The 26,688-nt window shown below is 38.2% G+C and overlaps 6 protein-coding genes and 1 pseudogene across 9 annotated transcripts; 1 reads left to right on the plus strand and 6 right to left on the minus strand.

The window, feature by feature from the left end:
- Positions 1 to 304: 304 nt before the first annotated feature.
- LOC18016264 lies at positions 305 to 1,536 on the minus strand (annotated as a pseudogene).
- Positions 1,537 to 2,348: 812 nt separating this feature from the next.
- On the minus strand, positions 2,349 to 5,522 carry LOC18016266 (putative ALA-interacting subunit 2). Of its 2 annotated transcripts, XM_024155312.1 has the most exons (9): positions 5,253 to 5,522; positions 4,878 to 4,939; positions 4,700 to 4,774; positions 4,483 to 4,599; positions 4,269 to 4,339; positions 3,882 to 4,179; positions 3,507 to 3,796; positions 3,348 to 3,433; positions 2,349 to 2,837 (listed from the first exon to the last, which is right to left on the minus strand). In XM_024155312.1, exons 1-8 carry the CDS (start codon positions 5,332 to 5,334, stop codon positions 3,388 to 3,390), a joined length of 1,041 nt encoding a protein of 346 aa, XP_024011080.1. In that variant the 5' UTR covers positions 5,335 to 5,522; the 3' UTR covers positions 2,349 to 2,837; positions 3,348 to 3,387. The 2 variants fall into 2 exon arrangements, with proteins under 2 accessions (XP_024011080.1, XP_006398300.1); XM_006398237.2 differs by lacking the exon at positions 2,349 to 2,837 and having other exon boundaries at positions 3,169 to 3,433.
- A 233-nt stretch (positions 5,523 to 5,755) lies between these two features.
- LOC18016267 (50S ribosomal protein HLP, mitochondrial) lies at positions 5,756 to 7,349 on the minus strand. 3 transcript variants are annotated; one of them, XM_024155244.1, is made up of 4 exons: positions 7,239 to 7,335; positions 7,102 to 7,157; positions 6,620 to 6,702; positions 5,756 to 6,384 (listed from the first exon to the last, which is right to left on the minus strand). In XM_024155244.1, exons 2-4 carry the CDS (start codon positions 7,133 to 7,135, stop codon positions 5,983 to 5,985), a joined length of 519 nt encoding a protein of 172 aa, XP_024011012.1. In that variant the 5' UTR covers positions 7,136 to 7,157; positions 7,239 to 7,335; the 3' UTR covers positions 5,756 to 5,982. The 3 variants fall into 3 exon arrangements, with proteins under 3 accessions (XP_024011012.1, XP_024011013.1, XP_024011014.1); XM_024155245.1 differs by having other exon boundaries at positions 5,912 to 6,384; positions 7,102 to 7,137; positions 7,239 to 7,349; XM_024155246.1 differs by having other exon boundaries at positions 5,912 to 6,384; positions 7,102 to 7,140; positions 7,239 to 7,342.
- A 717-nt stretch (positions 7,350 to 8,066) lies between these two features.
- LOC112086436 lies at positions 8,067 to 12,789 on the plus strand. The gene is given in 6 exon segments (XM_024155355.1): positions 8,067 to 8,119; positions 8,354 to 9,360; positions 9,559 to 10,596; positions 10,780 to 11,856; positions 11,859 to 12,432; positions 12,708 to 12,789. Coding segments are annotated over 6 exon segments (3,831 nt in total).
- Positions 12,646 to 14,477, minus strand: LOC18016268 (F-box protein At5g46170). Its single transcript, XM_006398239.2, has 2 exons — positions 13,194 to 14,477; positions 12,646 to 13,011 (listed from the first exon to the last, which is right to left on the minus strand). Exon 1 carries the CDS (start codon positions 14,368 to 14,370, stop codon positions 13,207 to 13,209), a length of 1,164 nt encoding a protein of 387 aa, XP_006398302.1. The 5' UTR covers positions 14,371 to 14,477; the 3' UTR covers positions 12,646 to 13,011; positions 13,194 to 13,206.
- Positions 14,478 to 17,832: 3,355 nt separating this feature from the next.
- On the minus strand, positions 17,833 to 21,057 carry LOC18016269 (ornithine aminotransferase, mitochondrial). The gene is made up of 10 exons (XM_006398240.2): positions 20,582 to 21,057; positions 19,948 to 20,056; positions 19,582 to 19,812; positions 19,346 to 19,505; positions 19,212 to 19,267; positions 18,974 to 19,126; positions 18,788 to 18,885; positions 18,610 to 18,690; positions 18,293 to 18,526; positions 17,833 to 18,189 (listed from the first exon to the last, which is right to left on the minus strand). The coding sequence occupies exons 1-10, from the start codon at positions 20,827 to 20,829 to the stop codon at positions 18,045 to 18,047; spliced, it is 1,515 nt and encodes a 504-aa protein (XP_006398303.1). The 5' UTR covers positions 20,830 to 21,057; the 3' UTR covers positions 17,833 to 18,044.
- A 118-nt stretch (positions 21,058 to 21,175) lies between these two features.
- On the minus strand, positions 21,176 to 25,549 carry LOC18016270 (KH domain-containing protein At4g18375). The gene is made up of 7 exons (XM_024155178.1): positions 25,396 to 25,549; positions 24,301 to 24,951; positions 23,485 to 24,228; positions 23,105 to 23,404; positions 22,969 to 23,024; positions 22,798 to 22,894; positions 21,176 to 22,653 (listed from the first exon to the last, which is right to left on the minus strand). The coding sequence occupies exons 2-7, from the start codon at positions 24,922 to 24,924 to the stop codon at positions 22,522 to 22,524; spliced, it is 1,953 nt and encodes a 650-aa protein (XP_024010946.1). The 5' UTR covers positions 24,925 to 24,951; positions 25,396 to 25,549; the 3' UTR covers positions 21,176 to 22,521.
- Positions 25,550 to 26,688: the final 1,139 nt, after the last annotated feature.

The raw sequence follows: 26,688 nt of genomic DNA on the forward strand, positions 1-26,688 counted from the left end.
TTTAGTCTCTTTCCGAGTTTCCGTTGATTTGTCATCAAATTTTTTTAGTCAACTCATCATCTTTCATTCTTTTTTACCAAACCTTTGGTAATGTATGACTAACTATTTTGCCATTTTTTTGTGACATTCTTTGACACATTGCTGCGTTTATATTTGAGAGTTTGTGGGCACAGAAGGTAATGGAGCTGCCGTGTAATCACTTGTAAACAATTAACCGATACCCTCCGGGTATTCATTGCATTTCAGAAAACATAAACGAAAATGATCATTGAACTAGTAAGAAAACAAAACAACTATGTGTATATTAACTAGAATTGATCATAGAAAGTGGATGAGGCCAATAAGGAAAATCAGTGGATCTTAATGAACCTTCATCTGTGGTGAAGAGAGTGCAAGTTTGTGTCGTGATATCGAAAACTCCATAGTTGTAACCCACAAAATAGATGCTTAAGACCTAAAGTGGAGCTTGCTTGGAGACAGGACGCTTCATTACGTCCAAGAAAGATACAAAGATCTCCAATGTCTTCTGTGTAAGACATCATTTTTCCTTTTTTATCAGTTGATGGTCCTTCCTCTTTAAACACCATGAACCGTTCTGTTTTGTGCTCGAGTTTTCCACTATCGTAAAACTTCAAGTGGTCTCCATAGTACCTTCAAACACAAGAAAGATAACATGATTTGATCATTGTCTAATATGTACAGATATGTAAAAAAAATATCAAATCTATCAATATATACTATTGATATACATACGTACCACTTGATGAGGAATTGTTGGCCGTATGGTGACTCGACCAGGTGGTCTGTCCTGGTCATCTGAATCAATTGTGACAAATTGTACAACAAACTTAAAGGAATAGGGTTTGTCCACAAGCGTACGAGCTCAGGCTTGTCTTTCTTCTTGACATTAAGATCAAAGGAGCACAAGTATTCACCACCAGGAGTTGGAACGTAGAACTTTCGATCTTTCTTAGAGTACATGAGGCTCGAGAATGGGCTTATAGACTCATGTATGGTTTGAATATCGATCCATCGAAAGTCATGGTCATGAGAAGCCAGCCTATAGACTTTGAGCTGAGATCCTGATAACTTGACAGCCACAACCAAGTCTTCAATGTTTGTGTCTTCATCTCTTTGGCCAGAGGACGACATCGCTACGTTTTGGATTTGAGTGCCTGTGGGCAAGTAAGGTAATCGAAGTTCCTTGGGACTCAAGTTAGGGTTAGAAGAATACACACATAGATGGAGACGCACGTTATCAATATTGCTGAGGTAGGATGTATCGCTATACATCGAAACTTGAAATCTACTATCATTTTGATAATATCCGACATTCATTGCATCACGGATTTCTTCCTCGAGTTCTTTGTCTTTGATCACGATTTGTTTAATCGTACTTGTTTCTAGCCCTCTCTCGATGCGACCTTCTAGATAATCTCCGTTTAACCATCTTGATTCTTTTCCGATCTTGAGGATTTGGTCGATTAACACGTACGGGTAGATCATTTGCATAGATGATGAGAACAACCGAACCATCTTGTTGTTGTTGTTGTGTCTCTGCCAAAACTTTAGTGTATACACGTTTTGCACTAAAATCATACAACAAGTACCGATACAATAAATTACTATAGAAAGGCAAAATAAAAGCTTACCATGACTTTTTTGTAGATATGAGGCTTCAAGATTCGAGTGAGAAGTTGAGACATTTTTTTCTCTAAAACCTCTTTAACTACGTTGCTGATTTCTTGTGTGTTTCGATCTCTATAGAGACTAATTGATTAACAAGCATTGAACACCAAGTTTACATTCATACCAATAGAATATATAAGTTATAAGGAAATATGTAATTATAGTTATTCGAAACACATATTTAAATATACAGAGAATAATACTCATTGGACACCAAATTCAAGTATAGAAATAATTTTAAAGGCATTATATTGTCTTCCCAAATCCATTATGCTTCAACTTGGTGACCAAGGCGGGTTTTGATTATTTCCTTACACTTTATTATGCCTTTCATCATTCGACAGTTTGTGGCTCAAGAAGATATCCCTTTATTTTCCATATTTCTCGGTGTACTTCTTTGATTATGTGAAATGGCAAAGAACATAGGACCATGTATAGTAAATACGGATTCTACAAGGCCATGCCAGGAAAGTAAATGGTCCAGCGTAAAAACCCAAGCTAATCCACCAGAGGTGATGTATCTTTGGATTATCAAAACATTGTTAACCATGGTAGAGAGGAATTATTAGGTTTTTTGTCAACAACTTTACGGATAATCGAATCTAACCCTGAAAAAACAGACTAGACTTTATACTTGTGTCTAAGACTCATCAGAGCTTATTCAAAAATCAGAATCAGAAAGAAATAAGATTACATATCCAAAGAAACAAAAAAAAAAAGCAGACAATTTAATTTCAACTCTCTCTCGACCTAAATTCACTATAGAAATTTCCAATCTCTCTCTTACTTATCTGAGAACATTCTCTTCATCTCACCATCACACATTTAAAAGTTCTCATAAACCCAAAAAAAAAGTAACCAAAAGACAAGTTTTAAATCAAGAATCTTTGATACTCTTGTGCAACACCATGTACAAAATCATTGAGAGTACAAGAGGAAGAAAGATCACGATCCTCTTCGGGGCCCTAACAGAAAAACTATCGACGCAGCATCCTTCTTCAACAATGGTCTCAAGCTTTGGCAAGTTTGAGAATTGCTGTTGTTGTTTCTGGTGAGATACAATAAGCCTTGGTGATACCTCTCCCCATGTTTGAACATACCTCATTTCCTTAGCCATGTTTTTTTTTCTTTCTTTCACCAACGGATTTCTTTTTCCGACAACAATCCGATGCAGCAGAAGGAAAACGCCGGTTTAGTTTAAGAAAGAAGAAAAAAAAAACGAATTTTTTTTTTTTTTGCAGCTGAGGAGGAGAAGGAAGATTGAAAGGTGATTTTGACTAAACGAATGAAGTTGAGGAGACAAATGGGAGAGGTTAAATAGAGAGACTAAAGGTGACAAATATGGAAAATGATAAGAAGAAATGAACGTTTTTCGGGATATCGAAGAAAAAAAAGTGCGGTTTGTTAGATTTGCTAAATTTAGAAACTCTAAAAACAGGTAGTGTGCCCAAATAAACATTAGAGGTTTAAGAGTTAAAAAAGGGTCAAAACAATTATCTTTTCGGGATATCTTTAGAATCCAAAAACAAAAACGGTCATTGAATAAAAACAGAGGAACCTTATCAGTTTTCTAGAACTAATAGCCTCATAAAATTGGTTATATACTCCCTATAATCTATAAGATCACATATACAGAGTATGTAGGAATATATATGAACCTGGAATCAGAATGTGTCAAAGAAAGAATGTAACAGCTTCTCAACCCGAAAGGCTTTTTTTGTTCCAAGAATTGTCCCCATAAGGCCTGAGATTGAAAATGGTGCATATAAGCGACTTATAACAAAGAAAATAAAGGTTGTCTAAGTGTATCTTTTTACCTCGGATTTTTCAAATGGAGCAACATGAAGATGATGGATATGATTATGGAAGAGGAACCAACGACGAGATATGTGATGCCGAGGAAATCGTTTCTTCCTCCTAACCAACTTGATGTTGAGAGAATCAACTTCTTCTGCCCACTAAAGCTATAAGTGTTGTAATTGTTCATCACATTTACCACAACAACGTTTCTTGGTTCCAAGTCCTCTTCGATTCGTCCGTATAGTTTCCGGAAGCTTAGTAGAGCAGCTGCTCGCATCCACACAATAAAGTCCTCTTGGTCACTTAGCTGCAAAGTAATCAAAATCGCTTAAGCTTAAAAACATAATTAAGATTTTATGGTTATAGGAATTGAAATGGCTAAGAATGCATACTGGAATTTTGGAATCCAACTTTGCTCCACCAATCAAAGTTCCGTTCTGGAAATTGTAAGGATACACATTCTTTCCGAACTTGTGCTCACGGTCACTCTTCCACGCAATGTTTTTCCGGCTCACCTTCAGTTTCGTACTTTCACGAGCAAAAGTAAATGTATCATTGAACATACTCCAAGCTATTAACCCACAAGGAACAATCGGGAGACCATTAGATGACTCCTCGGGTTCACAAGCACTTGTGTGTCTATATTCCAGTCCATGTAACAGTTGCTGATCACTTCTACTCTTTACATACCTACAAAAACAATCATCCGCAAGCAAATGATGGACTTTCTCATCACCAGTTTTCAAAAAATAAAATAATAGAAGGATCTTGTTATTTACCGTCGGTGGTTTTGATAGTAGTTGTCAAGCTGGTAGTAGATATAAATGGGAGCTTTCATATACTTTTGTACCTACAATCGTGTATACAATATTCAAGATATTGAAAGTATAAAAAAACAAACCACCAATATGTAACAACGAAGATACTCTTAATTCTTAATATATAGAAAACATTTTCGTTAATTGGGAATCAATGGGAGCAGAAAGTCATTACCTTCAAGTAACGAGTACAATTCTTTGGGATTGATGCATCTGTTATGTATGAAAGTTTGTTGCTTTTATACTCTTCAGGAATGCATTCAACATCGTACCGATCCATAATCTCAATAGCCTGCCAATGAAGGATTTAAAAAAACAAAATTCTCCACAACTTACAGCCCAAATACAAGAGATACGGTTCAAGACCACTTCATTAGACTATAGAGACTTACATCACGAGAAGCACGAAGAGTAAGGAAGCCAATGGGGATGAAAACAAAACCCATAAGTAGAAACACTGTTATAACCTGGAAGACATGTGAGTTCAAAATTCAAGCATTAGCATTTTGGATTTCGATCAGTTAATCAGAAGAAGAACTTGTTGAGATCACAAAAATTCATGTTACTAACCGATGTTGGTGTTAAGACTGGCTTACAAGCTGGGAGTTTCTGCTGCTTAAACTGATACAAAGCTGCCAAAATAAAGACACACAAACACACGATGATTCAATGTTCAGTTCTTGAAATTGGTAACATAAATCTATAAACAATGCAACATCGATGCCAAAATCACAGATTTTTTTTGCCTAAATAAAACTGATACAGAGCTGCCAAATACACATTCACAGTGATTCATTGTTAAGTTAATAAAGCCTAAAATAGTTCCATGAATCTATATGAACAATGCAACAATCGGTACCAAATCAGAGATTATTTTGCCCTAATCTAACCCGTGAGAACTTAAGCTAGGCTTTGAATAAACTTAGAAAAAGAGGATTAAATCACCTTTCGATCGCCTGGATCGTAAGAAAGATGATTGATCAGGAGCACGATTCATCGAAGTGCTCGATCCTTCCACTTCCATCATTATCCCTCTCGACTTCTCAACTATACATCGGAAGAATCAATTACTCCCTTCGCGGCTCGAACACACAAATCGGCGGGGAAAAACCTCCGCCGACTCTCACTGTGGATCGATTGACAGATCTAGAATCGAATAGTCACTGGTTCTCAATGCGTAGCGTAGATTCACCTGATCTCGATTTTTGTTTTGTATTTGTCAATAAATCTTTTCCGCTTTAGTAAAGTTATTGCATTAAAGTTTGAACATGAAAAAAGTTTGAACTTGAAAAAGGAGTAATAACCAAAACAAAACTAAAAAGAGAGGACTGAGTTTGAATATTCATAGAACAAAATATAACATGTAAATCGCAAATAAATATAAATATAGGTCATATCGGTAATAAACGAAAGATATTCGGAAAAATATGTAAAAAAAAACCATTTATAACATAAGAGGCATCATTTATAATAGTCCCTAGTGAATAATCCAAAACTTTTTGAGCATGGTAACAATAAATAAAAAAAGTACCAAAATGGGAAAGTAAAAAGAACTTTGGATGAGAGTTTAAAGAAGAAGAACATAAAAAAAAGTTATGGATCAGTGTTTAAAGAAGAAGAACAACATAAAGACACATAACGTGGTTTAGCGTTTTTGCTGTTTCTTGCTGTTATCTCAAGCAATGTGTTGAGCCAAAGCAAGAATCTTGAGATGTTTCTTCTTGCGAAGCTCGTGAGGAACAGGACCAAACACACGAGTACCAATCGGTTGGCGATCGGTTTTGATACCCTTGTCTTTATTATCAACAAGAACAACCGCATTATCATCAAACCTAACCTCGCTTCCATCGACACGACCTCTCTGCATCGCAGCTCGAACAACCACACCGTACACAACCGCTCCTTTCTTCACTTTACCGTTTGGCATCGCTTCTTTCACTGAAGCAACTATGGTGTCTCCAAGTCTAGCTCCTTTTTTGCTCTTTAGTGCTTGAATACACTTCACTTTCTTCGCACCTGAATTGTCCACCACTTTGAGTACTGTCCCCATTTGAATGAATGTCCTTCGCTGCTGTTGCTGCTTCCATCAAAATTAACCACGAAAAAAAGAAGCTTTAAAGACGTCAAAACATCTATAAAAAGAAGCTTGTTCTAGTTCTGTACTTCAATCCAAAACATCTACTGACCAAAGCAAATACTACAAAACCAATATCCGTTCAAAACGAAGCAAACACACAAATACTTAAATGTAAATATCTGTTTAAAAGCGATAAAGAACACATAGATGCAATAAGGGAAGAAGGGTTTCTAACCTGAGAGAGGATACTTTCATTCATCATTCCGTTTGAAGAATTCATCAATCCATTCTTAAGACCTCCAAGCAATGAACGTCCTCCTGCTCATGAATTGTGTATGAATCAACATCAGACAACAAACCTCAAAAACAGATACAAAAAGAAAAAGAAAAATAAACAGATTTTGAGCATGAGTTGATAACATCGGCAACCAAATGTTTAATAACTTGAATCTGTTTTTCAATATCAATTACAAAAATAAATAAAAATAAAAACTTTTGATGTAAAACTTGTTGAATATCAGAACTTTTTCCATTAAGAGGCATACCCATCACAGATTAAAAACTGAATCTCATTTTTCACAACTTTAAAATCCCAAAGTTTCTTTTTTTTTGTTCAATAAATCCCACAGTTTCTCAGACTCGAATGTTGCATTAAAATTGAGATACAATCCGAGATTCAATTAGATCGAAGAAATATATAAGTAGCCGGTCTCTTACCACGTGAGAGTCTAGAGGCTAAAGCTGCCGCCATTTCTGCTATTAGAAGTTTTGATCTTGATATCAATGAAACAATAAATATTAATAATACTCTTCTTCCAGAGAAAGATATACAGATTCGGAAAATGCTAACTTACGAATTTGTTGATGGAGAATAATAGATTCGTTGCAGAAGAATTAGAGCGAGAGCGAGGCGGAGGATGGTATAAGGAAAGGTTTAAGCGTGGCAACAAATGTAGATAGAAGGATTAATCAAGGGTATAAAGGACAGTTTGTGATTTGAAGTTCTGGTATGTTTCTATTTTCAGCCCAAACAAATGAATGGGCTTGAAGTTTTTTAATGCATTTTTTAAGCAGAAATTTTTTTTTGAAAATTAAATTAGATTTTCTAGACTGTTATGGGTTTGGTTCTTGCCTCCGAAATTTTTTAGTCATTTAACTAACTGTTTCTCTGATGATAAATGTTGCATGAAACAGTTAGTTAAATGACTAAAACTGTGTAGAAGCTAAAACTATGATTAAACGTGTTTGTAAAGTGAGAAGTTTAAGGAGTTAAACCAAAATTAGGAACAGTGTCATCATAGACTTATACCTAAGAAACCACATTAAATAAAGAAACTTGGTCCAATTCTCTCATGAGTCATGACCACAACATTGTTTGCCTGCTTGAAAATAAACAAGTGGGTCCAGCTTGTTGACAATATCCATATATAGCTACGTTTACTTTATATTCCGCCCTTGGCAGTTCCACGCGATGGTCCTCATTCAGCGGGCTTGGGTGGGTTCAGGGACCCCACCAAACCTGCATCATATCGAAGGAAGTTTGAGGCTTTAGGAACAACAATAGCGAGACACTCAGAATGAGAAAGTAGCTCCTCATGACGAGGGAAAAATTTTAAGCTCTTAGATTTCTTACCCCTAGATCCACCCTGGGTCGATCCAGCCTTCTTCGGTGAGTGCTTGCCATGGAACGGCTTAAGCTTCCTAGAGACAGCCACGCCAACACCTTTGGGGCTCCGTGGGATCTTTTTCTTTGTTTCCACCTGCTTTCTTGAACCGACAGAAGAGAGTTGAGCAGCCTTCTTATCTTTATCACCTACACCTCCAACTCGGGCCGCCTTAGTCTGCTTAGGAGAGCGAATTCTCCTGCTCGTTGGGGATTGAGAAGTAGATGGAGCCACCTTGAGACCGCGCACGATGGGCATCGGCGTTTCTGAGATAGTGTGTTCAAAATTCAAGCATTAGCATGAAGATGGAGCCACCTTGAGACCGCGCACGATAAGCCTACGACCCGTCGACTGGAAGAGTTGTGTAGGAGATTCTCTCCAGGTTTTTTGTTTTTATCAGAGACAAAGAATGATCGTTTTTTTCTGCAAAATATGCAAGTAACTCTTGGATTTGAAAACCTCCACACTGTCGAACCTAAGGGTAATAGTGGAGGTCTAGCTCTTTTGTATTCTAAGGATTTTCCGGTTAGGATTTTATTCTCTGATGATCGACTTATTGATATTGAGACTATTATCGATGGAAACCGTGTTTTTATGTCATTTGTGTATGGTGATCCTGTGGTTAAAAACAGAGAGTATGTGTGGGAGAGATTGAGTAGGATAGGTACTGATCGTATAGGTGCTTGGTTTATTGCCGGAGACTTTAACGAGATAACCGGCAACCATGAAAAGAGTGGCGGAAAGCGCCGCTCCGAGACCTCCTTTCTCCCATTCCGAGCGATGATAAATTGTTGTGGCTTCATTGAATTCCCGTTCACGGGAAACCAATTCTCTTGGGCGGGTAGGCGGCGGAATGGTTTAATCCGCTGTAGACTGGATCGAGCAATGGGCAATGAAGAATGGCACAACACTTTTTCCCACACCCAGGTGGAGTATATGAAGATGTGGGCCTCCGACCATAGACCTCTTCTGATATCTATTCAAAATAAACCAGCGCAACCCCGTAGGAGCTTCCTCTTTGACAAACGATGGCTTGATAAGCCAGGGCTGCAAGATGCAGTGAGCGAGGGCTGGAAAGCTTCCCGCCATGCGGCTACCTCTGCTCTCGTCAGTTGTATTCAAAATTGCAGACAGGTCATCTCTAAATGGAAAAAGGGTACAAAAACGAATTCAGAGAAGCTGATATTAGAGATCCAGGACCAGATAGATCAAGCTAACAATGATGAAAACTTTTCCACCGAGATGCTTATCGAGTTAAAGAAGAAGCTTAGTGCAGCGTATATGGAAGAAGAACAGTATTGGCGTGTGAAAAGTAGAGCTCTTTGGCTAAGAGATGGAGACAAGAATACAAAATTTTTCCAAGCGACAACCAAACAAAGACGGGCAAGAAATAAGATCCTGGGCCTCCTCAATTCGAATGGCATTTGGGTTGATAACGAGGATGGGATCGAAAGTGTTGCCATCGACTATTTCCAAACCCTCTTTTCCTCTGCCCCTTCGGCAAACTTAGATAGTGCACTCCGGGACGTTCCCGCGTTGGTCACGGCCTCAATGAACGAGGCACTTACCAAAGAAGTAACGGTTGAAGAAGTTAAGAGGGCTCTCTTCTCTCTTCACCCGGACAAATCTCCCGGGCCCGATGGGATGACGGCTTTATTTTATCAAAGATTTTGGGATACTATCCGTCTTGAATTGGTTGCGACGGTACAAGATTTCTTTAGCTCAAGCTCGTTTGATAGCAAGCTAAATGAAACGAACATATGTCTAATCCCTAAGGGAGAGAGACCTAGAGAGATGGCTGGCTTTCGGCCCATAAGCCTTTGCAATGTGGCGTATAAGGTCATCTCTGAAATCTTGAGCATCCGATTGAAGAAATTCCTTCCGGATTTAATATCTGAGACTCAGTCTGCTTTTGTTGCAGGTCGACTAATTACAGATAACATTCTCATTGCTCAAGAGAACTTCCACGCACTTCGATCAAATCCAGCATGTCGTAAGAATTTTGTTGCGATTAAGACAGACATGAGTAAGGCTTATGATCGGGTGGAGTGGGATTTTCTGCGAGCATTGATGGTGAAGATGGGATTCGACTCTAGATGGATTGAATGGATCATGTGCTGTATTACCTCAGTTACGTACAAGATCCTCATCAACGGCGTTCCGAGGGGGCAAATTAAACCCTCTCGAGGCATTCGACAAGGAGATCCTATCTCTCCTCATCTCTTCATCCTCTGCACAGAAGCTCTAATTGCTCAATTAAAGAGTGCGGAAACAGAAGGGAAAATCGAAGGTATAAGGATTGCTAGAGCAAGTCCGGCGACCTCCCACCTGCTGTTTGCGGATGATAGCTTATTCTTTTGCAGAGCAGATAAAGCCCAAACTAAAGAAGTCATCGACATTATCCACTCTTATGGGGAGGCTTCCGGCCAAAGAATTAACTTCTCCAAGTCTTCTATCATGTTTGGAAATGATATCCCCCCAGAGATGCGATCAGAGATTAAGACAACCTTAGGGATTCACCAAGAGGGAGGAATGGGGATGTATCTAGGTCTCCCTGAGAAGATCTGTGGCTCTAAGGTTCAGGTATTCTCCTTTGTGAGAGATAGACTTCAGAGCCGTATTAATTCATGGTCTGCGAAACTATTATCCAAGGTGGGGAAAGAAGTTTTAATCAAATCGCAAGCACAAGCTCTTCCGACTTATGTCATGTCGTGTTATCTCCTCCCGAAAGCTATCCGATCAAAGCTTAACAGCGCTATTGCGAGATTCTGGTGGAGTACTAAGACAAACAATGGAGGAATCCATTGGATCGCCTGGGACAAAATTTGTTGCAACTTTGTGGAGGGAGGCCTAGGATTTCGGAACCTTGAAGCCTTTAATCTGGCTCTCTTAGGAAAACAGCTTTGGAGGCTGCTAAGGTACCCGGATTCCTTGCTTAGTAGGGTTTTAAAAGGGAGGTACTTTAAGTATTGCAACCCATTGGAAATCAGTGTATCGAACCGGCCCTCTTTTGGATGGAGGAGTATCATGGCTGCTCAGCCACTTCTGCGACCGCATATTCGTAAGACTATCAGATCAGGTTTCGATACTTGTGTCAGGTCTGATCCCTGGATCCCCGACGAACCAGCTCGACCTCCGAAAGGGCTTAACGTCGTTAGAGATCCCCTCTTATATGTCAACTCGCTGATTGACTTTGAGTCAAAACAGTGGAAAGTAGAGCGCTTGGGTGAGCTCTTTCCACCGGAAGAAATAATTTTGATTCAGAGTATTCATCCGAGCCGCTCAGTCTTGAGAGACGGGTTTAGTTGGCCTTTGACGAAATCCGGTGTTTACACGGTTAAGTCAGGGTATCATGTCGCGAGGAGCCTCCCTCGTCCTTCTTGTGAACCCCCTCTTCAGGGTCCAAGTATCTCAGTACTTAAGGCACAAGTATGGAAGCTAAAAACTACTCGAAAGACTAAACATTTCGTGTGGCAATGCTTATCTGGCTGTGTTGCAACATGCCAAAGACTCCTCTCTAGACATATTGGGAGAGAAAAGACTTGTCCGCGGTGTGGAGCGGAGGAAGAAACCATTCATCACATGCTCTTTGACTGTCCTCCGGCCCGTCAACTGTGGGCACTCTCTGCGATTCCTTCGGCACCAGATATCTTTTTGTCGCCCTCTATCTTTGACTGCTTTGACTTCTTATTCTGGCGGGCTCAAAAAAGGGGAGCTACGGAAGAGTCCCTCCGGATCTTTCCGTGGATGGTATGGTTTACCTGGAAGGCTAGAAACAGGAAGGTCTTTGAAAACATTGTAGAAGACCCGACACGCTGAACCACGCAATTGAAGAGGAAGCGGCATGGAGGTTGGCAAACTCTGATGTTAACTCTGATCCCATAGTTGCGGGATCACTGAACACAGCGTTTGTTCCGGCTCCGAGCGTGCTAGTTTGCTTTACGGATGCTTCATGGAAGATTGGTGTCCCCACAAGTGGCTATGGTTGGGTTCTAGAGCAAGGAGGTGTGTTGCTCCATTTAGGCCTTCATGGAGTTAGACGTAGGCAGTCTCCTCTCCATGTAGAACTCGGCTCTCTAATCTGGGCGATGGAATGTTTAATAAGGCTCTCCCTGAGAGCCATTGCTTTTGCCACGGATTGTCTGGACTTAGTTCATATGATCGAAAACCTCTCGGATTGGCCGACCTTTGCTTCTGAGTTGGATGACATGATCGAGATCAAGAAGCGGTTCTCATCGTTTAGCATTCGCTATGTTCCTCGCTTGGAGAATTCCCGAGCTGACTTCCTCGCGAACAAAGCTCGCTTGAGGGGCTTCTGTTTCGACTTTGTTAACCCATCGGCTCCCGACTGGCTCTCTAGCAGAAAGTCAACTTCGGTTAAACAGTTAAGGGTGTTTGTTAATGTTGTAAAAGAAAAAAAAAAAAAAAAAAAGCTACGTTTACTTTTAATAGAATATGGCGTTTCTAAAGCAAGCTAATGTCGAGTGAGATAAGATCAATTATAAATGGTGATCCATGTAGACAATTTATCAGCATAACAATTTGAAAACTAATAAAAAAACAATTGTTGTGGCCTGTCAAGTGAAGCAGCTTACTGTTAAAAGACTAGCAAAGTACTAAAATGCTTGATTTAATTTAAAATAACTTGTATAATGACAGGGGAGTAAGCAAATGTATATCTCATACCTACAATATTCACATAAAGAGAGAAGAACGAGCAAAGCTAAAGGCTTTCAAGTAACTAACAAAGACCCAAAAATAAACCTCTTACATGATATAAGTAATTTGTTAAAATATGACTGTAAGATCCTGCAAAAGCATAAGCTTCAAAGAAAAATAGCTGGCAGATGCAGTAGGCAGCAAAACTGGTTTCTGGATTCATCAAAACTGGATTTTATTTCATTCTCTGCTTCCCCAATTATGTAGCTTTTATATGTAATCTCTTGAATCACCATCGGGTTCCCTAATAAACAAGAAATTATAACCATAACAATGAGAAAAGGAAGTTGTGAAGATAGCATAAAGTCTCAGTTTTTATTGTCAATCCATGACACAAATGCTTGATTAATCATCAAATTCAAATGCAGTGAGGGGTAGTGACAATCTCAAATCACTTCATATGAAGAACATGAGAACCAATTTTACCTCAGTTTTCGACTTAAAACGAGTTCATTTCTAGACAGTAAGTCCTTCTCTTGACCAGCAATTTAGCAGCTGTCTCATAAGGCTCCTCGAAAGCCAAAGATACCCAAGAGATATCAGACACTTCCTTCTTCGACTCACTCGGTCTTATCGCAACTAAAGTCGCACCTTTCAACACAGTTCCATCAGGCAATTCCAAGGTAGGAGCATACCATAGTCTCATGTTCAATGCAGGCACAAGAGTCCTCTTCGAAGCCGAAGAAGCTAACAATGGTTTAACTCTCAGCTCTTCTAGCTGATCCCTGTTCATACAAAGCACACCTTGCCCATCAGAATCAGTGAGCACTAAACTGTTGAGCGTCTTGTGCTCGGCGATAATCGGTTGCAGCAAGTAATGCCGTGCTGATGCAGCAATCAATGAGCTGATTGTCCATACAACACGCAGCTTTAAACCTCCGTTTGTGTAAAACGATTCCGGTATATCGTCGCCGACGACGGAGGATTCAACGATTGTAGTAGTATCAAAGGATTGAGAAATTCGCATTGGATTCGGTTGAATCACAGAGGAAGCTCCAAGAATCACGCAACTATCTAAGGTCGAACCAAATTCCGCTCTCCATTTCAACAAAACTCCGTCGTCTATTCCGAGCTCGCCGCTGGGTAGCTCGATGCGTAGGTAACGAACCTCGTCGAAGTTTTTCAAAACCTGAGTGGGAGAGTGGTGCGTTACACCGCTTTGTTCGATCTCTTCTCCACCTTCGTCTCCACTAATCGACAGAGAAGAGGAAGAAGAAGACGACGCGGAGCCACACGGCCTCTTCGTGCCGAGGAACTGACCTAGAGCTTGTAACGGCTTGACAATGCCACCAACAACAAGGCGAAACATGGCGGAGAAAGATCCGGCGGATGCGGCGGAGCGGGATTTGATAGAAGAGAGAGATGACGAATCGTCGTCGGATATGACGCAATCGACACGAACGACGATGTTCTCGACCTGAGGAACTAGAGAGTGAAACCTCCGGGAGACGACGCAGCATCGACCGAGTGATTTCACGTCGCCGATTTTGTTGAAGACGAGGAGGAGGATTGAGTCTGGGAGACGATCGAAGTGGTCGATTTCTAGGATTTGTGGCTCGGGATGGATCCGTGAAGGTGGATCTGATCGAGTGATTACGGCCATGGAGAAGGGTATTGACTGGATCTTCGGATAAAAATTCTAGGGTTTCAGATAAGGATTCGAATCAGAATTGATCCTTCAGAGAAGACAACGCATTGAGAGGTTTCTAGAGAGGGAGAGAGAGATGAAAATGGTGGGAGGAAATAGATCCACGATGTATTTTGTTTGCTTTAAAGCGCGTGAATAAATATATGAGCGCGTGTGCCACGTGAAGATAGACAGATGAGACAATTTTTTTATCATTTTAGATTTTTTCATACGATTATTTTTATATAACAAAGGATAATCTAGGCTAAATTTGATTAATCTATGTGGACTAGCTTACTCATAAGATATATAATAAATAGACCTAAAGCATGATATTATTTTCAACTGACCAACTCACATGTGATTTTTTATTTCAGTGGAAACAAAACTTAGAGAGAGTAAACCAAATGATTTCAAACAACTAAACTATGGAGTATCGGATTCCATCATAACTACATAGTTAGTCATGTTTGGACGAAAATAGTATTAAAATTGGTGAATTCTCACAAAGTTTTTTTTGTTGTAATTTTTTTTTAAAAAACTTATCAACTGAAAACTAGATCATAGTGACTTGGTTAGAAATTATTTATATTACAAAAATGTTAATTTATCAACAATTTGAAAAATAAAAAGATAACAAAAATTTTAAGTTGGAGAGTCTCGTGGTCAAAAAAAAAAAAAAAACAAAGCAAATATTGGGAGGTTTGGCTTGTAACTTGTAAGACCATCTCTAATATATGCCTCTATTTTTTCCTCTAAAATAGAGATGCATTTATTTCCAATGTTTACCTTTATTATTTCCTTTAAAAAAGAATATTTTCAATATATTCTTTCTGTTAATTATTCTTAAAATCCTTCATTAATAAAATTTATGAATTGATCTTACTTATTTTTTTTAAAAAAAAAATTCACATAAATTATACTAATACTAACTTCTGATAAATAAAAGTTGTGAAGCCCTATTTATTTTAATTTTTACAAAAGTTTCTACAAATTATCATAATACTAGAAGTAAAGATTCATAAATTAAAGAAAACATTACAATATATGTTTTTTAATTTTTTTTCTAAACTATAACCAAAATTATCACAATTTTATTCAATTAAATATAGGATTCTATATTTGTTGCACAGATAGAAAGATTTAAAAGTTGAAGAAGTACTTTATAAATAAAAAAGTTCACCTCTATTATAGAGGAAAAAAATAGAATCCCTCTATATTTGGAGGAAAAAATAACAATCTTTATTTTAGAAGTGAAAATAGAGGTGGGTTGGAGCATAAACTCTATTTTCACCTCTATAATAGAAGTGGGTTGGAGATGTTCTAAGTGACCAAGAAAGAATCATCTTTTTTTTTTTTATAACTCAGATAATCCGACTGATTTAAGGGACCGCCAGCGGCGGAGCTATGGATTGTAAATCCTGACTATAGACCAGCACATCATCCTCCCAACACCGACTAATCCTGGGGCCCGAAGAGATCATGTGAATACCCCGATGGCCAAGTGGATTAAATGTTGTAATTCTGCTTCTATGGAAAGTTGATCCCTGGCCTAGACCAACAGAGAAACTCTCACCAAAGAAGGGAACCACCCCACTACCACTACTTGGTTTGGAATCGTCAATTGCATAATAGATGTGTATATTTATGTATTGATAACATGAATGATGCCAAACTTAAAGATCATTTTTGTGGGCAATACAGAATATGCATAGCCATAATTAACTCTATCAAGTCTTGGTTTCACTAGAAGCTCCAAAGTTAATAGGTGCAATATAGGAAGATTGTAGACATGAGTATTTGACTCTCTTCTCGTCATTAAGCAACAGGAATGTGAATTTTGTAGAATCCACTATAACGACTAAATATTATAAAAAAAAGACCGACGATAAATAGAAGTGTTTTTCTCGTTGTTCAAAATGTCACGGTAGATGATCGCCGTTAACCATACATAGTCATTGGTCATCCAAGGAAGGTGCAAACGATCTTTGATTATATGCCATTAAATAAAGTAAATAAACTGTATTTTTGTCACTTAGAGCATTTGCAGTGGCCAAATAAATGGTAGCACTAAAGATCCATAGTTAGTGGGATTTTCACTATGTTTTACACCCATACAGGTTGCAGAAATTTTTTTTCTTGTAGGATACATTAGAATCATTTATTAAAAAAAAATCCATTATTGGCATTCTTGATTAATTACTTAATAATATTTATTTAGTCAAAAATGATTGAAAAAAGATAATAGATCATGGGGGACAGATGCACCTGTTAGTCTTGCTCTAAATACGTCCATTCCTAGACTCACATAGAAATCTTTCACTATTCTTATCAACCGTTACACCAACACTACTTACTTTTTGGAGAATTAGATTTTCCTAAGACACATAGGAAGAATATAAATATATATATCTATATATATTTATATATATTTGTAGAATGTAATCTATATAATTGTCTAATGTCTATAATATCTTCCTTATGCAACCGGTTACCTTCAAACTTAGTTGATTCCACCTTTGCATATCCTAACGAACTTTTTTCTTTTGGTTAAAGATACCTTAACGAACTTCATTATCCTTAAATCATAACAACTTGAAACCAATAATATGCATATGCATCCGTGACTATAGACAAGTCATGTGTTGATATTGCGATGGATAATGAATTAGAAAGCCACACCTCCTAATGTGCACGTTGTGTCATGTGTGTTGTCTCATTTCACACGCCTCGGCGTTTTCCTGAGATTGAATTTAAAGATGCAAAACGACATGTGACTGTTAAATGCACATTCACCAATGAAGCATCAAAGTTTCTTCCTTCTTAATTCTTGCATAAAAATTGTCACCTCCTAAATTTTTTATTCTGTGTGTATTATTATGATAATGCAATTTAAATATTGGAGAGCCAACCAATTATGTGTTTTGTTTTTTGGGTGTAGACCAATTATGGGGTTTCACGCCTCGACATGTTTGGGTTGAGCAATTATAGAAGACAAGCATATGTTGATTCATGATTTCATGTCCCATATCAATATCTAGATACACATGCCAACACGTGTTCACCTCCATATCGATAAGCAAATTTTGTGAATACAGGCAGTATAGTGGAAATATTGTTTAAACAAAAGAAAATGTAACATGAAAATATACAAGATTTCTCGTCACTATTTAAGAAAACGAATTTTTTTTAATACAAATAATTTTTTTTGTAAATTTTTAAAAGTACTTGTAGTTAAAAGAAAGTTCATATATTCATAGTACATTATAAAAGGCTTATTTCATATTATTGGTAATTCTGAAAAAGACTGTAAACATTTGTAAATTAAACACAGTAAATTTGGGAAGCCAACGATAAATAAAACAAAATAAAGGGCCTTGTGGATAATTTGATATATTCTCATTCTGGGTTCGTACCAGAAATAACTGCCAAAACCGATAAATGCAAACAGCCAAATCGGTTTTATTCAATGCCAAACCAGTAAACCAGAGTTATTTCTACCGAGCTCGGTGTAATCCGGTTCGGCCTTACACCTATTCTATATTTTCTATACCGAACCAGTTTTGTGTCCTGTGAAATCACAAGATACAACCATTTAACAACAAACAATCAAATTAAACCAGATCATCCTAATCAAATTCCGATCTGGTTCAAGCATAGAGGCTTCTTCCGCAGCGATCGCACTCGGTTAAATGAGATACCGGGGTTTTACCGGCATTAATTTTCCTCAGATTTGGAAGATCGACCTCAAGAACATCATGAAGAGCCTTAGAGCCTTCTCGGAGTTCATCAGAGCTGGCAAAACAAAAATGAAAAAAGAAATCCATAACTGTTCAGTCGATAAATAATGATAAACCGCTCAAAAACCTAGACCGGTTTAGCTGTTTTTTTAATTTACCTTATGGAGAGAGGTGGAGTTAACCGGACAATGGTGTTGTGAGTCGGTTTAGCCAATACTCCTCTCTCCTTCAAGCTTAAGCAAATATCATAAGCTGAAACCGGAGATAAGCTCTCGCTGTTGAACTCAACCGCATTGAACAATCCTCTTCCTCGTACTTCTTTTATCTCATTAGGAAACTGTTTCTTGATCTCATTCAATTGAATCCTTAGCTCTTCTCCAAGTCTTGCTGATCTATAAAGACTCAACCAAATACAAGAATTCAAAAAGCTTAATCTAAAGAACCTGAATCGATTTAGAAAGTAAAATAACAGTACCTTTCAACAAGTTTTTCTTCTTCGATAACGTCTAAAGAAGCCATAGCTACAGCACTAGCTAAAGGGTTCCCACCAAATGTGCTGATTTTGACAATCAGAATACAAAAAAAAAGGAACAAGCTTTGTCACAGATTCACAATCAAACCAATAAGAAGAGTGAAGTAACATTGATCCGAACCTTCCGTGTTGGCCAGGTTTGATATGAAGCATCACATGTTTATCAGAAAGCACTGCACTTACTGGAATCACTCCTCCTCCTAATGCTTTCCCAAGTATCTTCACAAAACAGATTCAAGATTTTGATATATAATCTATGTAATAGCTTTGCTTGGAGGTATGAAATCTAAAGGAACAGAACATATACCACCATGTCAGGACGGATTTCTTCCCAGTCACAAGCTAACATCTTCCCGGATCTCGCTAGACCGCTTTGTACTTCATCAGCGATCATCAAAACGTTGTGTTTTGTACAGAGCTCTCTAACAGCTTTCAGATAACCATCAGGAGGAATCACAACCTAAACCAAAAAGCCATTTTTAACATCTTAGAAACAGAACTTTTAGATTATATATCAAATCTTGAACTAAAAAGATGGAACTTACTCCAGCTTCGCCTTGAATAGGCTCGAAAAGAAACCCTGCTATTTTATCTCCTTTCTCTGCAATTATCATAACATTAACATGATCCACTAAATAACTCAAAGCTCAAGAGCTGAAGAAGGAAACATTTTACATACCTTTAAAGATTTTCTCAAGTGAATCAGCGTCACCGAAATCAACTTTAAGATTCCCAGGCAACAATGGCCCGAATCCACGCGTAGCATCATTGTCACAACTCATTGAAATAACTGCTAATGTACGACCATGAAAGCAACCACAACAAGAGACGATTATAGCCTGTAAATACAAAACATTTCTCAACTTTTTAATATGTTATGCAAACAAAAATTCCTTTAAACAAGATTAGTGTTACCTCATCTTTGGGAATGTTTTTCTTCTCGTGACCCCATTTTCTTGCGATTTTCAAAGCGGTCTCGACACCTTCAGCTCCGGTGTTCATAGGAAGAACCATCTCATAACCAAACATGTTCGTGAGACGCTCTGCGAATATCGGGAATTTGTCGTTATAGAATGCTCGTGAGCTTAAAGTGAGCTTCTCCACTTGTTCCTGCAATGCCTTCACGATCTTAGGATGACAATGTCCCTGCAATGGTATAAAAACATCACACAAATTACATTTAATGTCTCACATTGAAACAAAAAAAACAAAGAATCCAAAAAGTATATAACTTTTCCACAGATTGTATCTTCAAGTGAAGCAGTTTTGGAATTATGTTACCTGATTAACTGCAGAGTAAGCTGCAAGGAAATCGATGTATTTTTTTCCTTCAGGGTCCCATATAGTTGAGCCATTTCCGCGAGAAAACACAACAGGAACAGGATGGTAACTGGATTTTTGGGCACACATACACACAAGAGAAATTTTACAGGTTAAAGGTAATTAGCAAAGAGTTACATAACTAACATCAACGAATAATCAGAATTTTCAAATTCTGAAAAACAAACAAAACTCTAAACTTTTTCTGCTTCTTTCACATCTGCAAAATCCATTTTAGAACACAGCAATGACCAGACAAAAAAAAGATCACGTCGCTGGAGAAGAAAAACTTAGATTTGAATTCTTGATATCTTCGAAACTGATTAGGAACACACTTAAAATGAAAGATGATCGCTATAATAAAAGAAAAAAGTTCCATTTTGAATCATGTCTATGAAATATTATAGATTTCGATTAAAATCAAAACCCAAACTCAAAAAAAACGTGAAACGAAAATCAAAGAACAAGAATTTAAATTAAACGATCAAAACCCAGAACTCAGAAAGAGGAAAATTTCGGAATTTCAATTCATCGACGATATATCCAAACCGAAAACTTAGAAGAAACAAAATAAATAAAGAGAGAGAGACTTTACTTGTGGGCGCTGAATTCGGATTCCAATTCCATCAATTGCTGAGAAGAAGACGGAGATTTGGAGTTCGACTGCGGCAGGCCGCCATAGCTCCGTCGTGCTCCGGCGGTAGAAATTCTGGTAGACACACGGTGAAGCAACCGTCTCGTGGCTGCCATTAGAGTCTTTCGGAGGTGGACTCTTCCTCTTACTTTTGGTTCGTTTTCTCGGAAATTGATCGTTTCTCGGGATGCAAAACTTATCCGGATCATAAAAAGTGGTAAGATTATCAATAGGGCGATTTCAAAATTGATTTACGGTTTGGTTTCCGGTTTATTTTCTTTTATTTAGTCAGTTTTACCAATATGACAGAAGCTAAAACCAAATTATAGTTTGGATTTTTTTCCCATTTGATTGATTCGACTTTCTAAAATTTAACATTATTAACAACAATTAGTTTGCAGAACTAATTTCGTTCTGACGATTCCGGTTTGGTTAAAGTATTTTCTACATTTTGCATCAATCTCCAGTTAATTTCATTTTTGGAGTTTTAGTTTAGAATTTTCGTCTTTCTGAATAATGAAATTCGATGCCGTAAAAAAATATAGAGGACATATGAATTTCGAAATATGTTGGTTGGATATAAATAATACATCGTTAACAGTAATTCTGATTCACATATCTTTGAAATAAAATGGAAAATCAATTTATAATTGCGTGACGCCAACTACTCTACTACATGACCACAGAATAAAAAGTTTTGCAAGACTACTAACATCAACATCTATCTCTTTCTAAGATAACTATCCTCAATGACAATGACCTGTGATCCAAAAATGCGGAAGACTATAACTGTCAAGAACAAAACTATGACTTGCCTACACTAAGCTTTAAAAAATGCCAAGATGTGTCGAAATTTAAGGCTAAAGCTAGTCGGAAAAAAATGATCAAACCGGGAAAGCTATAGAAGAAACAAGAGTGTTTGCTTGTTTCTAGTTATCTAGTTATGTTGGAACCCGAGGTTTGTCTGAAAAATGCCAGCGCGAAGTGATCAGACCGCAAAAGTTAAAGCAAAAGTAGACACAACAGATTAAGAAAAGCTTGGTGTTGCGGGTTCTAAACCTAAAAACCTGTACTGATAAGTGATAACCTACAGTATCTACAATTGAGTATGGACACAGATACATGATCAGAGCTCACGGGATATCATCCAGGAAAAGAATGAAGAAGAAGAGCTAGAGATAAAGAAGATCAATCAGTGGCCTAATATTGTAGCAGAGAATGGGTTGATGAGCAATTTACCAAGTGTAAGAAAAAACTAAAATGGATTTCAAATCATGAGATTGCAAGATCAAAGCTTCTAAGAAGCAGGAAAAATTCTAGTCATCAAGAAAAATAGATCTAAAGACTAATGTTCTTGAAGATCGCTAGGCAACTATAGGCTTATATAAGCTATGGCTGTTCACTGCAGAAATTTCTAGAGAAACACCAAGAACAGTGATGTGATGCGATGTGATAAGTATACTTTGGCATCACATATGAAGAAGCTGAGAAATGGGATTTGCAGAGTCAGTAAGCTAACATATAACTGATAGGGCTGCTTTGGACTGCTTTGGCCTAAGCACAAAGCAGACACGATTCCATATGCGGAGAATAAAGCAAAAAAGCTTGATTGATATAAGATCGATTTGTTTTATTGCAAAGAGATAAGCATTTATTGCACGAACAGCTCGCAAGGAAAGGGAGAAAGAATGGTCCTGAAAGACTATAAATTTGCTAAGCAAGAGAAACCAAAAGTTACCGAATGGAGATGGAGATATCAAAAGTTTGGTGACAGATGCAACCATATTCAAACATGAAGCTTGATGGAAGGAGGAGGAAACCCTGAGAAACCTGATCAATGAAAATCCACTGAGAGCTAGAAAGATGGAGCACACTAGGATTTCGAGGGCAGAGCAACTATTTCAAGTGGACATGATAAAAGCTTGGAACAAGTTCTCTGCGGTACGCTTCTGTTCAGGTGTTCCGGAAATGAGAGCAATGCGACCTCCATGGGAAGTTTTGGAATCAGAAATTTCTATCAAAGCTCCTGATATCTGAGAGAGAGAGAAAGAGAGAGAGAGAGAGGGCAGAGATCATGTGAAAATGTTATATCAAAAAGAGAAGAAGAAGGGTCAAAGGAGGATATGGTGATCAGAGAGGAAAGAGGAAGGAATATCAAAAGATTCATGAAAACAAACCCTTCTTATGTTATCCAAGTTGCCTCCTCCTTTGCCCATTACTTTACCCACTGCATTTGAAGGAATCCGAATCTCCATGGTAGTTGATTGAGGCAATCTGTGAATGCACAAGATAAGTTGAAATAACAAAGAAAAACGAAACCAACTTCTTCTCTTTCTTTGCAAACTTACCGTCCATATATGTTGGATGAGTACGAAGAGTTTGATCCATAACTGTTATTGCCTGCCTGTTAGTAGAAAACTTATGAGCTATAATAAAACATATAAAATGAGAAATTTCAGTTTGAGCAGAAGAAAGATATGTTACCGGAAAACTTCCATAACCATAGAGTCCACTGGTCGAAGAAAGCATGCCCATGCTGCTCCCGGTTTCTGGTCTCCTATCAAAATCTACAGAAGCAGCTTGCGGAACAGAAGACATGAAAGATGGAGGAAGTGCAAGACCAGCACTACTATTAGTAGCCGGAGAGAAGAAGCTGTTACTCTCAGATCTTGCAGGAGGTTGGTTCCTGGAAGAACCAATCTCTCTATCTCTTAAAACATCATCTCGAAGCCTCAAAACAATCTGAATAAGAGCATCTCTCACATTGCTTGCTTCACCCGATATCTAAATTGAAAACAAAAAAAACAATCAAACACCATTAGAGAAGTTGGAAGAACTGAGTACAGGAAAGCTCAACTCATTACCTCAACGAGCTCATCGTTTGGATCAGCAAACTTAGGCTTATTACTCCCTTTAGAGATATGAATATCAGCATTAGTCCTCTTCCTGATCTCGCTTATGATTGAGCCACTTTTCCCTATAATGCATCCTATCACCTTAGAAGGTACAAGGAGTTGCATTTTAGCTTTCTCCTCGTCTTCATCGTTAATCTTGTCTTGAAGTAAAAGAACAGCTTCAACAGCCATAGACTTCAAATCATCAGGAGACTCTTTAGAAGTGACGGTGATAACACACTCTTCATCACGGTTTGCCCTTGAGTCATTAACCTCGATATATGACCCACTTGCTTGTCTTATTCCCTTAATGGTTGATCCTCCTTTCCCGATAACACGACCGATGTTAGAAGAAGAGCACAGAACTTTCAAAACCAACTCTTCTGATCTTGAAGAACCGCCAAAACTATGAGAAACCACGGGAAGAGAGGAAGAAGAAAAAACCGGCATTGGATTCGCAGCAGCGGTTTCTCCATATCCCTGTGGTAGTGTACCGATAAACGATGGAACACTGGCTCCATGTTGGAAGATAGGATCTTGGTTCGGGTACAAACCGGTTTGTGGATAAATTGAGAGATCTGAAGGGATTATAATACTAGCAGGAACTTCTTGAACAGTTGTATCCAGAGGAATCTGTTCACGAGGACTGAACTTGTACATGATAGCAGAAACAGCAAAGATTGCTCTCTTCACGGATTCAGGCTCTCCAGATATCTAAAGAAACATAGATTAAAGTTAGCAAAGAAACATACGCTTACAGACTTGAAGAAAGTTTCAGATACTAACCAAGACAATGTTGTCAAAATCCATGGCACAAGTGTGTGAAGGATCAGAAACATCTTTAGAGACAATCTTAACGCTAGCTCCAGTTCTACTCCTAACCTTCTTAATCGTCGAACCAGCTTTACCAATCACATTAGAACATTGACTAGACGGGACTAAAAGGCGACATTCTCCAATATCATCTCTATCTATCTTAGTATTCTCAGCAGCAGTAGCTAAAGAAGCAACAATGGCGTAATGGAGTTTAATAAGAGCATCTTGAGCAGGACACAAAGGCACAATCTGCTCGGTGTAGTTCGGTTCGAGATTCTCTATATCAACTATATCTTTCTTCTCCTTAACCGAGCAGTAAATCGTTATGACTCTCTCGCTACAACCAGGGAAAGGATCAACGACTTTGATCCTTGCTCTTGTTTCTTGCCTAATCACATTAATCACTTTCCCACTTTTGCCTATCACACTTCCTATGACTCCACTAGGGCATAAGATCCTGTAGACAACGAGGTCGTCTTTGTTGTTGAGCTTCTCTTCGGTTTCGTAAGAAAGTCTTCTCTTTTGATTCTTATCGTTCTCATTGTTGTCCCTAGTGCTACGATTATGATGAGTTCTCTTCCCTCTCTCAACCATTTGTTGCTCTTGAAGATTACAAAAACCCTGAAACACACAACAAGAAGCAAACTTTGCTTGGTCCTATAATAAAGAGAGAGACTTTACAATGATCAATTGCAGAAACAATTAGATAGAGAGAACAAGCAGATATAATGGCTACAAATTGGAGAGAAACCCTACAATCTAACGAAAATTTGAAATTGGGTGGAAGAGAGGAAAAAAAGTGAAAGTAACGATTTTTATTTCGATTTGAAACCAATTGGACTTGGAAATTGATTTTATTGCATCCAAGAATGTATAAGGAATTACAATTAGGGAGATAAGAATCGGAGAGAAACCTTTGATGACAAGAAAAAAAGCTAAAATTGAAATTGGGTGGATAAGAAAAACTGAAAGTATCAACTGTTTTGTCAATTTGGAAATCTAAAGAGGCTTGAAAATTGGATAATTGGAATAAGACAGAGAAAGCAATTCAAGACAAGAACATACCAAGACGATTGAAGATTTTCCGTCCCGGAGATTCTCAGAGATGAGAAGAAAACAAAACCCCAATAACGTGATTGAAACCTTTTGATTTGTATTAATTGTTTGTGAAGACGAGGAGAGAGAGAGAGAAAGAGTTTTGTCTGTTCCAGAAGAGATGGCGGCGACTTGTTAATTAAGATTAGATATTCCCTCGTAGGATCACTTAACTTTGTTTTTAGATTTGGTATTTTTCTTTTTTTCTTTTTTTTGACGATTTGGTATTTTTTCTTTAGCACCAAAAAAAAATTATTTCTCTATTTAACTGATTTCTCCCAAAAAAAATTATTTTTTTTTAATTTTTTTTAATCATCTAATTTTTTTTTTATTATTTCCGAATAAACGGTAAACACAAATTAATACAAGAAACAATAAACTCAAACAAAATAATTAAATACCGAAAACAATAAGCCAAACAAAAAGTTAAAATCCCAAATGATTTGGAAATCTTACAACAAAGCTGAGATCACTAAACAAACTAATATATAAAAGCTTAATTAGAAATAAGAAGAATGGATACACAAATTTGCCAAATTATTTGAGAGGACTAGAGGCAAAACTACAATACAATATAAGGAACGAAGCGAGCAATAAGAAGATGAAGTCAAACCAAACAAAACTCGTACACCCCAATAAATAAGTCAACTATTTTGACAAGTGCGGGGGAGACTGGAAATTTTTCTCTCTCCTCTTCTCCTTCTCTGCAATTTCAAGATCTGAACTTGCAGTCAAACTAAAACTTCCTGATCTCCCTCTCCGGCGCGCGTGGTGGCTCACCGTCGCCGGAGGAGGACCCCCATGTTTCCCTTTTTCTTCTGCATCTCTTTTTTTTCTCTTTAGATCTGGTTTCCGCCGTGATGGGTGTTGCAGGAACGATGGTGGTTTCGTCGGTGGGTTCTCGACGACGGTGGCGCGGGCTTCAGCGGCGTCGCTGGATCCGCGGTGGAGGTGGTCCGTCTTCATTCGTAGTTGGCGTCCCCCTCTGTCTGCCTTCGTTTTTTCCGGCGTCTCTTCCTCTCTTCTCGCATCTGGTTTCTTTTTCTCTCCGGCGTGTTTCCTCGGCGTTTCTTTTAGAGTCTCCTGCCTGAGACGAGCTCTCTGGCTTTAGTCGAAGGTGTGCAGGTGGTGGCTGTCTCTTCCGACTACAGTCCCTCTCAAACTTCGTTCGCGAGGTGTCGGAGTAGTGGCTAGATAGTAAAGAGCTTCTGTCAATTCCGGCGGTCCAGTATTGGATTTTGAGGACGAATTTGATCTCTGGCT

The sequence above is a fragment of the Eutrema salsugineum genome, unplaced genomic scaffold, assembly GCF_000478725.1.
Source record: "Eutrema salsugineum unplaced genomic scaffold, Eutsalg1_0 scaffold_20, whole genome shotgun sequence".
NCBI lineage: Eukaryota > Viridiplantae > Streptophyta > Magnoliopsida > Brassicales > Brassicaceae > Eutrema > Eutrema salsugineum.